Source organism: Gracilinanus agilis, chromosome 6 (assembly GCF_016433145.1).
Source record: "Gracilinanus agilis isolate LMUSP501 chromosome 6, AgileGrace, whole genome shotgun sequence".
Lineage (NCBI taxonomy): Eukaryota > Metazoa > Chordata > Mammalia > Didelphimorphia > Didelphidae > Gracilinanus > Gracilinanus agilis.
The window spans coordinates 198,214,950-198,227,786 of NC_058135.1; the positions used below are offsets into that span (position 1 = coordinate 198,214,950).

The 12,837-nt window shown below is 37.1% G+C and overlaps 1 protein-coding gene across 6 annotated transcripts in view; it reads right to left on the reverse strand.

Annotated features, from left to right (window-relative positions):
• Positions 1–592: 592 nt before the first annotated feature.
• SLIT2 (slit guidance ligand 2) overlaps positions 593–12,837 on the reverse strand; it is a 383,740-nt gene continuing 371,495 nt past the window's right edge. For all 6 annotated transcript variants that reach the window (XM_044681359.1, XM_044681361.1, XM_044681358.1 and 3 more), the window contains 4 exons: positions 11,470–11,624; positions 2,646–2,934; positions 2,242–2,453; positions 593–907 (listed from right to left, as the gene is read on the reverse strand). In XM_044681359.1, coding sequence (XP_044537294.1) covers positions 666–907; positions 2,242–2,453; positions 2,646–2,934; positions 11,470–11,624 — 898 coding nt within the window. In that variant the 3' untranslated portion in view covers positions 593–665. The remainder of the gene's footprint in view (positions 908–2,241; positions 2,454–2,645; positions 2,935–11,469; positions 11,625–12,837) is intronic.

Genomic DNA, 12,837 nt, shown 5'->3' on the forward strand with positions numbered 1-12,837 from the left:
CATGCTTGACGTTAAGAATATATTTTGAGAATATTTTTAGAGATCTCATTTCTCATGTTTTAAACCAAATCCTTTTTTCCATTACTGGAACCGAACTCTCTCCAGGATATTTTTCAAATTATGCCCAAAACACTCTTCTTCTCTGTATACTCTGGATTCCCATTCGCCCAACTCGCATCCTCATTCATATGTGTGTGCATATATTTGTCGTGTGTGCGTGTGTATGTGTGTGCGCACTTGGTATGCTCTAATGGAACAAGTGATATGTACTGATATGAATGAGTGCACAGATAATAGGCCTTCTGTTCTGGTCAATTTTTCGTCAATGCTCTGTAGGCAGAACGTCTCTTGGTATTGCATCCATTTGTCTTCGGCATGTTATAAAGAAGAATCCGCGTGAAAAGCAGTTATGCTTCTTCCCTTCACTGCTGTCATGCTCTTTGTATATTGTCTTTCTTCGAGCTCCTCTGGCCTAAGAGAAGTCTTAGTTCAAGCACTTCAATCTTTTGCAAATGCAGAAAAAAAAGTCTTTATTCTCATAATAAAAATAAGTCTGTTCTGTATTTTACAATATATTTCAAATATTTCCACTATGAAGCATTAATTAGTCCGACACGGTCAATAAGTATACAACATTTTCAAAGACAAAGGTGCCGGGGACATGTTTACGAAGGGCACCTCGTACAGCCACATTTCACCACTTTTTCAACCTCGTCCACAAAGGACGACCCATCAGTGCATTCGAAAGAGTATTTCCGTCTCTTGCTCCTCAGAGGTCCGCAGCACTGGCCACTCGCGCAGCTGCCTTTACATTCTAGTCGGGATACCTTTTTGGTTGTCTGGCAGGCAGCGTAGCCTTGCTGCTTTTGATAGTAATCTCTGATGCGTTCCCCTCGACAAGAGACTTCTAAGAGAGAGAGAAAAAATACAGCGGTAGGTCAGGTGCTCTATAAGAAGAGGATCCCAAATTCAATTCAAGAGATGCCGTTTAAAAAATGTAATTGCTATTTTTAGTGCTCGGATTCAGGAGGTATGTCTTATTAGATGGTGCCACAGGTCTGTACTGTTAAAAAAAAATCCAACTAAAACTTCTTTGTTTCTTTTTATTCTCAGCAAAACAAATGTTATGTACACTGACTATAAATACAATGTTATTGCAGTGACAAGAAAATTAGATTCTTAAATCTTTTCCTTTATTACAAAAATACACATCTTTGGTTTTTTACATGGCTAACAGCTGGTTTTGTTTACCAGAGGGAACTGTTTCAGAGAGCATACAATTTAATTTATTAGACCTGGAGTATAATATTATTCAATCTGTTACTTAATACAAGTTACATTCCACTAACTTCATAAATTACCCAAGTATAAACCAGCTCAAAAAGGAGACATCTGCTAAAAACTTCTATGGGCATGTTCCTCAAATTAGGTCACACTGATATACACACACATACACACACACACATAAATAAATGCCAGCTGGAGAAGAAAAGGAGGGCAACTTTTGATAGACAAAGGGAAAGGGAGAAAGGTGAGTCTATAAAGAGTCAGCCTGTTTTCATCCATCTCACCTGTATAATTTGCTGTGATAAATCAGTTGGACCCAAGAGATCAAAAAGCAGAATTTGTGAGCAAACTAGAAGCAGAGGTATGAGACCTGGCTTCTCGATTGGAGAAAGTAGAGAAATAATAAATAGTAAAAGGTACAAAAAGTAAAAGAGGATAGTTGAGCAGAGGAGAAAAATACTTTTAGGTTAAGGGGGAAAAGAGAGGAATTATAGGAAAATAATTCCATATCTCTAATGTTGGTACAGAGGCTTGAAGTGTTTCTCACTCAGGGCCTTTGCAGATTTTTTTAGAAGGACAAAAATATTAGTAAAAGTCTTTGTTGGTAGGGAAAAAATTGCTGTCTTAGTTCCTTTTTATTAACATTTCAATTTTGAAAAAAAAAACCCTCTTGTTTCTTTTTTTTTTCCTTTTAAACCCTTACCTTCTGTCTTGGAACCAATACTAAGTAGTTCCAAGACAGAAGAGTGGTAAGGGCTCGGCAATGGGGATTAAGTGACTTGCCCAGGGTCAAAGAGCCGGGAAGTGTCTGTGGCCAGATTTGAACGTACGACCTCCTGTCTCTAAGCCCAACTCTCAATCCATGAGCCACCCAGCTGCCCACATCTCATTTCTGAAGCCTTTTATACCCTCCATCCCTGGCCTGAGTGATATGAACAAAGCAGCTTTATTTACCTCGGTCACAGCTTTCCCCAGTGTATCCACTATTGCATTCACAATAGGCCTGTCTGAGCCCAGAAAGTCGGCATTTTCCATGTTTACATCTAATGGACTGGCAGGGGTTAAACAGTTCTTCCTCCTCATCACATAAGACACCTCCATGGCCTTCTAGACACTTACAACTATAGGAAAATGCATTGATTGGCAAGCAGGTTCCGTGCATGCATCTAGAGAGGAAGAAAAAGAAACCCAAGAGAATGGGAATGCATTAAACAGGATGCACAGGGGATGAGGGATTTTTCATTGAGATGAATGAATGAATCTGAGAGACATAACCATAATGGCCTAAGTAATGGCCTCTGCCCCTTGGAGTTCCCCCCACCCCCTAACATTCAATACAAATTACTATCAGGACATACTTATTTCCAAGACAAGGATCATTGGTCCGCTGGTCACACAGTGGTCCCATCCATCCTTCCTCACAATCACAGGTGAAACCTGACTGGCTTGATGCCTGGCATGTTCCATGGGCACACACCTTTTTATGGCATGGCTCACAGCCAGGCAGAATGCCTGTCTGCATGGGCACTTTTCTGAAGTCTTGAAGTTCACTGTTGATGTACAGATGGCGAATGCACCCGTGGAAACTGGTGCCATTCTGTCCTGGAGCTTGGCGAAGAGCTGCGATGTTGTTCTTTCCAGGCATTCCTTGGGTAAGAACATGCCACCGTTAGAAGGCAATTAATTCCCTTTCCTGGCACACAGCCATGGTAAGATCGTATTAATGAACAGAGACCTAGCTTGTACTCTATATCATGGAAAAGTAGATATCAGGCTGATCGTCTGAGCCCATGTCAATAGCCTCCTGTAAATTTTGGCCTCTGATCTGTCAGAGCAGAACGCTGAATGGGATGTGGTCAGGGCTCAGTGGAATGGCTAACTTTGGAAAGAAGTAACTAACCACTGGGGAGGAGTGTGTGATTCATTCATCTCCTTTTCCATCACTAATTGAGAGGGAGCCTTCCAACTCCAAGACATTAATAACTACAAATGGGATTGCTCGGCAAACAATTCACAACCACAGATGAAAAAATAATGAATGTGTGTGCGTATGTGTTTGTGTATACATACCACAAGCGACAGTCATCTGGTAATCCCTATTGGCAGAATGGAACAATTTTTCCACAGGTCTAAGCCAAACCTTGGAAAAAAAATCTCTGGATGGGTTGCTGATGCAGCAGTCAACCAGTTCACCTCAGGGTCAAGAGGAAATCTGGATGCATCTGTGCAAACAGATTTCCTTCTCTTCCCTCATGCACACATCCATCTCCACCGTCAAAAGGACTACATAATCTGCTCATGGTGCTTTGAATTCTGATCCTAGTAGTGTAAATGTGCCAATATAGACCGACAGGATAGGCTTTGAGTCTGAATTCTAGCAGATCCTCATTTTCTCCCAGTGAATCTGAGTGGTACTGCTTCTATCAATTGTAGTAGTAGTACAAAACCCTAATACTGAGGTCCTCTCAGGTCCATAAAACCTCAGTATCAGTCTATTAAACTGTGTTTTTTGATCCAGCAATATCGCTACTAGAGCTATATCCCAAGGAGATCAGAGAAAGAAGAAAAGGACCTATACATAGAAAAATAATTATAGCAGCTCTTTCTGTGGGGGTAAAGAATTGGAAAATGAGGGGATGCCCACCACTGGGAAATGGCTGAGTAAGTTGTGGTATGTGGATATGATGGAATACAATTGTTCTATAAAAAATGATGAAGGAGATGGTTTCAGAGAAATTTGAGAAGACATTGAACTGATACAAATTGAAGTGAGTAGAACCAAGAGAACAATCTACACAGTAACAATAATATTGTGAAGATTGTCAAATATGAAAGACTTAGTAACTCTGATACCAACCACATTTCTCATGGTATTCACTTCCTGACTGAGAACTCATGGACTCAGAGTGCAGAAAGTGCATGTTTTTCTTTTTCTTGCTTAAAAAAAAATTAAAACTTGGCTAATGTGGAAATGTGTCTTGTATGACTATAGGCATTTAGTGGGTTTTGTTTTTCTTGCATTCTCTTTGGGTGGTATTTGGGGATTGAGGAGGGAAAGAATTAGGAATGGAAAAAGATAACAAAAACTCTCTACCCTACAAAGAAAAAAAGTTAATTTATTTATAGGAAATGCAAAAAAATTTTTCAAAAACTATTCTATTGTCATTATTTCAAAGTGAATTTTCTAGTCAAGGTTATAACTCCTTGGGCTCTTGTTTACTCTGTGTTCTCTTCACTCTCTTCTTCCAAAGCAATTTAAAAGACTTGAAAAAACAGTTTTAATTAAAACCTAACAAAATCAAGATCAGGGGAAAGTAAATAATCATCATCTCATGCTTAAATGAAACAAAGCAAAACACTTTATGGCAACCCTGATGAAAAGAGAATACAGGTGAGATCGGTCTCATTCTACAAATAAGGAAATGGGCTCAGTGGATAGTTCACTTTGTCCTAGGGCACAGGACTAAGAAGGGGATGGAATTTGAAACTAGGTTTAGAGATCCTATGCCATGCTGTAACTGAATCAACAGAGATCAGATTCATCCCTTATGCCAAGCCTATGAAGACAGCTTGGGGAGACAATTCTGCTCCTTTTTGGTATGAGGTCTATAGTGAGAACCAAAGTTTTTAAGGTAAGTCAAGACAAATTTCCTTTTGAAATTTATTCTTCTTGACTTATAAATGTTATTTGTATAAGCCAGTGGAATTGCTTGTCAGCTCTGGGAATGGGGAGGGAAGAGAAAGAAAATGTATCATGTAAACATGGAAAGATATTATGTATATATATATATGTGTGTGTGTGTATGTATATATATACATGTATATATATACGTGTATATATATATGTACACATATATATATATATATAAGTGTGTGTGTGAGATTTCTCAAACCTTTCAACCAAGACAACCAGACCTGCAAGTGCCTTCACTCTTCCATTCTCATTGGATAGCTTATACACTATAACCAAATTATTCCATTACTCCTGCTCCTAAAGTGACCTCTCTTTCTCTCCTAACATTCACCAACAACGTTAGCCACTTCTCTCTAGGCCAGAGACATAAATAAGGTATAGGGGGAAAGGCAAGGTTCTCCTATTTATTTGTAGACTCTACCTATGTGAAGTTATTATTTTTTTTTGTAAAATTCTAATACCATTGTTTTAGGACACTACTATTTCAGGGGTGAAGGGAGTATCACTCATTGGCAGAATATTATTAAAATGAATCCAAGGAAATGGGCACAGTTGATAGCCAGGGCCCAGAAAGATATGATCCTTTGCTGACATGTCTGTAGGCTCCATTCTGCAAATGAGTAGCCTATCATTATAGCCTAGATGGTGTCATTATACCCTATGGACTCCAAGAGATAACACACATCAAATCAAGGCATCATAGTGGGTAGGAATTCTAGGCTAAGACTCTAGCCCAGGAAATTAGAAAAGGGCAGAACTCGCTTTAATAATAGGGTTACTGCATTGATGTTAGGAAAACTGATTAGAACAGTAATTCTCTTAGAATGTAATCTTCTTGGTTAAGGTGTAATTTCCTTGAAGGCAGGCATTGTTTTGCTTTTTCCTCACATTGATATTCTTAGTGCTTAACTCACTGCTGACATTGTATGTACTTAATAAATGCTTGCTGACTGAACAGAAAGGAATGTCTAGGGTTAGCTAGGGCTTTGGGGGGGGTGGTTAGGGGGGAAGGCTAAAGGAATTTTCAGGCAGAGTAAAAGAGGTCACTACAAAGTTAGTGGGAAAATTATTGCTCCAAACCTTTGGGGATAATCTTGCTACATCTAGGAAAATATATAATCATAGGAGAAAAGTAGGTTTCTCAGCCATTAAGACTTCCATGAAAGGTGAAACAGTCAGTTTTAAGGTTAGGGAAGAATGCCATGAAATGTATTGGGTAATTCTTTGGTGCCAGACAGGAAAGTACCTTTCTCACCCTCCCAAAAAGTCTGGAAAACATTTATTGTTCTACTAAGCATTTTGACCTGAGAGTTTGGCCTAAAACCTAAATGTGCTAGCTAGGCAGGAATGGGCTACTTGGAGATAGTTGTTCAGTTGGGTCCAAGACTTTGGGATCCCATTTTTGAGTTTTCTTGGCAAAGATACTGGAGTAGTTTGCCATTTCCTTCTCTAGCTCATTTTACAGATGAGGAAATGGAGGCTCCCAGGGTTAAGTGACTTGCCCAGGGTGATGCAACAAATAAGTGTCTGAAATAAAATTTGAACTTAAGTGTTCCTGAATTCTGGTCCAGTACTTTATCTGCTGTATCACCTTGCTTCCCTTTAGGGAAAGTAGCTACAAAAAATGATGAGTCCATGAATAGGAGAAGTGAAGAAAGATCAATTACTTGTTCATTAAATACAAAAAGGTAGCTACTGAGTATTCTTATGGTTTTAAAATGTTCTTTTTGGGGGGAATATTTGTAAAACCACAGACCAAGGGATAAATTGGAAACCAATCATCTTTTTTCCCCCAAGCAGTAAGGCCAAAACAGACCTGGCAAACATATGCCCAGTTGGGGGAAGTTGCCCAGAACAGAGTCCGATGGCGTGAGATGGTTGCGGCCCAATGCTCCTCTGGGAGTCAATAGGAATAATAATAATAATAATAATAATAATAATAATAATAATAATAATAGTATGGAACTTAGAAGAAAAACATAGGGACAGCAAGGAAGAACAGGAAGAGACAGAGAAGTCCTAGAACTCACAACTTGGAACAACTGAGCAAAAGGAAGAGACAATCTGAGGACAAGAAGCATCTCTGGGGAGTAAGGTAGCAAAGTGGATAGAAAGCCAGACCTGCAGCTGAGAAGATCTGGATTCAAATCTAGTCTTAGACACTTTCTAGCTGTGTGGCCCTAGGGAAGTTACTTAACTCCCTTTGTCTAGCCTTTGCCCTTCTGTCCTAGAGTTAGTTTAGGACAGAGGGTAAAGGTTAAAAAAAGGTGAAAAGAAAGGAAAAAAAGAAGAGGCATCTCTACAGATGCCATAAATGTAACATTAGAGGTGGTAAAAGTATTCTTTTCTCTCAAAACAACAGACAGAAAGGGGAGTTAGTTGGATTTACTAACTACTTGAGCTCATTAAGGAACTAAAAAACCCACACGTATCTGTCGTATGTAATTATATATATATTATATATACACTTATATAATATATTGGATTTACATATATGATAATATAATGCCAATAATTTAACAAATGAAGTAGATATACTATATCTATTATTTAATAATTTAATTATATATGTGTAAATAGAATCTGTTCCCAGGACTTCAATTCCCAGCATCCCACTTTCCTTCTCACATTATGTGCTGATGTAGGGAAGATATTAGTTTTTTGTAGCCCCCCCCCCACCTTCTCTTCTGATCACATTTTGTGAAGGTGGTGTGAGGTAAGTAGCAGGAGAATTTACTCACATGGTCTTATTTTTGTTAGATAATTAGGTTTTTATACTTCTGTCTCCTTTTTTATTCCTTCTACTTCAAGTGATTGTTAATAAACTTTATAAATATAATAAAGTATTGGATATCAATTATATCTTATATATATCTATTATATTTATAGTTTATTATATATAAAGGAGCATTTTATTTTATTTTATATTATATATAAAGGAGCTAAATTTCAGAAGAGCAAAACAACCCTCAAGACTTTTCTTCCATTCTTCCATTCTTATACTAATATTGAAGATTCCTTGATAGAACAAGAGATAATTTTGTTCAATATTCCTCTTATTATTAACATTGAATGGAGCACAGCATAAAGTAGTAAGAGAGGATAAAAGGTGGCAGCTTTTGTGCTATAAGGGTGTGATATGTTAAAACACTCTTTAAAGGAAGGCCTGTAGGACATTAGGTGATCCCTCATGAAGGATTTATTATAGGATTTGTTGAAAAGACATATTGGTTGGTAAGGTATGAATGGGCTATTATCTATATCAGTGATGGGCAAATTATTCCCCTCGGGCCAGACCCAGGCAATTCCCTAATCACTATGCCCCCACATCCAGATGTAGTGATTAGGGAATTGCTTAATGCAGTGATGGGCAAACTACGGCCTGGATTTATGATTATTATGAATTTATTTTGGAATCAGATCCAATGTAAAATATTAAAGACTCCAATGCATTGGATAAATATATTACAAGGGATTTTTGGAGAGACAGAAAAAATTCAGAATTTCCAAATTTCAAGGAACCTCAGCAATCATCTATCCCTACTCCAAAAGACTCCCAATTATAGAACTCTTGATAAATGGTTATCAGCCTTTGCTCAAAGACCTCTTGTGAAGGAGTAGGGCCTCACAAGATGAGAGTGTATGAGTTGCAATATCCATTCAAGGAGAGTGTATTCACATTTATTAATCAGGGGCATCTTGGAGTAATGAAAGAAATTCCAGAATCAGATTCTTTTCCTGAGGTTTGGGGCTGAAGTATACACCTTGATGTTTACAAAATTTTGGATACTTTTTGGCATCATTATCACACATGAGAATCTGCCCAATTGCTATCTATTTTCTCTTTGTATATTTATTTTACCTATAATTGTTTGTGTATATTGTTACAAAACACAATTGGCTATTTTTTCAAAAAGGCAAAAAACCAACCATTTCTAAAAAGTCCTATCTTAGAAATAATCAATTTAATCGAATTAAAAAGAGTATATGGATGTGTATTGATTAGGGTAAAGAGGGAAGCTTTTCTTGGTATTTGAAACAAAAGCTCCTCTCTTCACTCTCTTCCAAATCTTCTGTAATTTTTTTGATCTCATCACTCAACCCTGACTGTTTTCTCCAGATATTGATGATATCTAAATTGCCAAATGTTATGTCCCTTCTTAAACTTTGTGCAAGCTTTGCTAGAATTGAACAATACTCTTTCCTTTAGGTTTTCATTACCCCTTTCTCCTAATTCACCACCTGAGCCTGAACTCTACTTTTCAGGCTCCTTTTTTACATCTTCCTGCAGATAATATGCATGGTCAATATCTCCTAAAGCTCTGTCCTGGACGCTCTTCTTTTTCTAGTCTGTCTTGCCTGCATCTCATCAGCTCCCATGGGACAAATTATCCTTCTTATGCATATGATTGCCAGATTTATTCATATAGCTCTAACATCCCCCTCCTGGCATTCAGGCTTGCTTACCAATTTCTTGGACATATTGAACTAGTGGTTCCATAGGCATCTCAAACTCAATATATCCATAAGAGAATCTATTATCTATTCTCTTAAATGTCTCTTTTCTGAATTCTGTTATTGTTGAGAGAATCACAGCTTCCCAGTCATCCTAATTTCAGTGTTATCCATGCATCCATCCATCCATCTATCCATCCATCTATCTATCCATCCTTCTTCCCTTCATTCCTTCAAACCCTTACCTTCCATCTCAGAATCAATATTGATTCTAAGGCAGAAGAATGGTAAGGGCTAGGCAGTGGGGGTTAAGCAACTTGCCCAGGGCCAAACAGTTGGGAAATTTTTGAGGTCAGATTTAAACCCAGGACCTTCCATATCTAGGTCTAACTCTCAGTCCACTGAGCTACCTCACTGCTCCCCACCACTCCAGTGTTATCCTTAACTTTACTCACAGTCATTCCACACATCAAAATTTGTTGAATCTTATGGTTTTTATTTTCATAGTATCTCTCTTATTTGACCTCTTTTTCCAACTCACAGACCTGGTCCCCTTGGTTCAAGCTCATATCACCTCACTCTTAGACTACTATAATAGTCTTCTGATTGTTCTCATCACCTCAAATTTTCCCCACTCCTGTCTAACCTTCTCTCAGCTGCCAAAGTAATCTTTCTGAAGGGTAGGTTTGACCATGTCACCCACTATAATTAGTAAACTCGAGTAATTTCCCGCCACCTCCAGAATACTATACAAAATGCCCCATTTGGCTTTTAAAAAACCCTGCACAATTTCACTCCGCTGGAGCTTTCATCTTTTCCCCACACATTCTATGAGCCAATGACAATGGCCTTCCTGCTGTTGCTCACACGTGACACTCTTATTTCCTAGCACCGTGTATTTTCATTGGCTGTCCCCCATACCTAAAAAATGCTCTCTCCCCTCACTTCTGTCTCTTAGCTTCCCTGAAGATTCAGCTCCAAGCCTGACTCTACAAAAGGCCTTTCTTTCTCAATCCACTCTCCCCAATCCCCTGCCTCTAAGATTACTTTCCATTTTTGCTACACATTGTATTTATTATTTTGTGCATGTTTTCCCCAACAGAAGGTGAGATCAATGAAGTCAGGAACCATGTTTTACCTTTCTTTATTTAGCACTTAGCACAGTGCCTGAACCACAGTAAGTACTTAAAAATGCCTGTTAATCTACTACCCTTAATATGCATTATAGTTTTTTTGAACAGCTATATTTAGCAGAAGGATCCAATGCCAAAATGCAGTATGTTTTAATCAATTAAAAGCACTTATTAAACACCTACAATATTCCAAACACTATATTAGGTACATCAGGGAGTCTCTGATGATAACTTTTAACATGAAATTGACTTTCCTTTCAACTTTGAGCACTGGGAACATAATGGGTCTGTGAAATGCTTGAACAAATAGTCAACGTGTGATAGAAGGATAAGCAAATGTAGCGGCTGTCAGTGCTATCAAAACCAAGAGGAAATGCTATGTTATAATAATGTTCTTAGTGTTTTCATATACAGATTGGATGAACTGCACCTCTCAATGATGGAAAACATCTCATGCCCATAGAGAAACTTTTCATTTATGATTTCATTTGAAGTAATGATACTTGAAAATCCTGATTATAGATCACAAGGGGAACAGATGCCCAGTATAAATATACTCGAAGTTAGAAGAAAGTTATTTCATACTGAAGAGAAATAATAACTGAATTTTAGGCTTGAAAGATCACCTAGTACAATTCCTTTATTTTATAGCTTACAACATTAGAACTTGGTAGTGTTAAGTCGAGGGATCTAGACTAGAATCTTTGTCGTAACTCCCAGAGCAGTCCTCTTTCTATTAATTGTCTTTCTAGCTAGATTGTCTTTTTCTTTAGTCATCAGACAGTACTAACCCACAATTCTGCAATAACTAGGGAATTCGCCTTTGTAATAATCTTGTTTAACTTCCTTTTAATAGAAGTTACTCATATCAGGAAATATTTGAGTTAGACAGTTCCTTACCTCCGACATAAAGTGGGGAATCAAAATTCAGTGTGGATTGCTTTGATAAGTTGGTAATGGTTTTGGGGCTTCCACCATCAATGGAAAGTGACAGACTCTGACCCATTGCAATCAGTTCCACTATGTGAAAGTTGCCATCATTAATTGTCTCCACACTGCAATAGAAAAAAACAGCATTTATTTTAGATACTTGATTTTAGTTCTGAACTTTGATTATTTTCAGTCTTAAAATTGTACAGGTTATAAGAAACTCCAGTAAACATTTCTATTTTTTAAGGCAAAAAGTACCAGTTAATAAAAAGACATCTCAAATATGTGATAAGTCAGTAATCTAGTCCTCAGTATAGATAGATTCATACATTTCCTTCCCTTATGGGAAATGAAATATGTAACTTTTATAATAATTTAGTGAAAATGTTCTTAATCCATATAAAACTAAGAAAGAATAAATTATGTGTTTCCTTTTCAAAATTACTGGAATCTCATTTAGTATGTTATTCTACTATTGCACTGAATAGTATTCTAGATATAAGGTACCTAAATAGTCCCTACTACAATAGAGGAAGAATTTATGTTTGATATATATATCCTATTTTTTATTATTTCTGTGAGTGAATCTAACCATAATTTCTCAAACTTTTCCCTCTGACAATTATTTCATAGGACTGTGAATTAAGATTTTAGTTTTCTGAGACCTTTGAAATGATGATGATGATGATGATGAAGAAGAAACAGAGTTCTTTAAGGTTTAAAGTGCTTTCCTTACAATAAATCTGTGAGGTAAGAAGTACAAATGACTGCAAAAGGAACATTATTCAATGGAGTAATAAAAATAAACACAGGCTAAAATAATTAAATACATAAATATTTCTCATAAAAATATTGCTACTCATTGTAATGATCATTATTTAGGATTCTGCTACAGAAAAGCAGTGAGATAAAGGGTGGTAATTTTTTTTGTTCTATTAAAAGTTAAGGTGGGCAAGTTATTCAACAATACATTAATCTTTCATAATAGAAATGAAAGTATACAAAGAACATCGACTAATGGGATTTTGGAATAAAGAGAACAAATAGTGATTCTTTGTATAACATGAATATGCATAAATATCAAAAGGCAGATTGACATGGTAGAAAGAACTCTGACTAGAATCATATGATCTGAATTCAAATCCTTCTTCATTCATTATTAGCTGGAGGACATTGGAAAAATCACTTAATCTCTTTGGGCCTTAGTTTCTCATCTATTAAATGAGGAAGCTCAATGAATAGACTCTTAGCTTTCTTCCAGCTCTGAATCCTGTGTTTTAATAATAATAGAATAGTCATTTAGAAGAAATGTATGAGAAACAAAAGCTACAAGAAGAA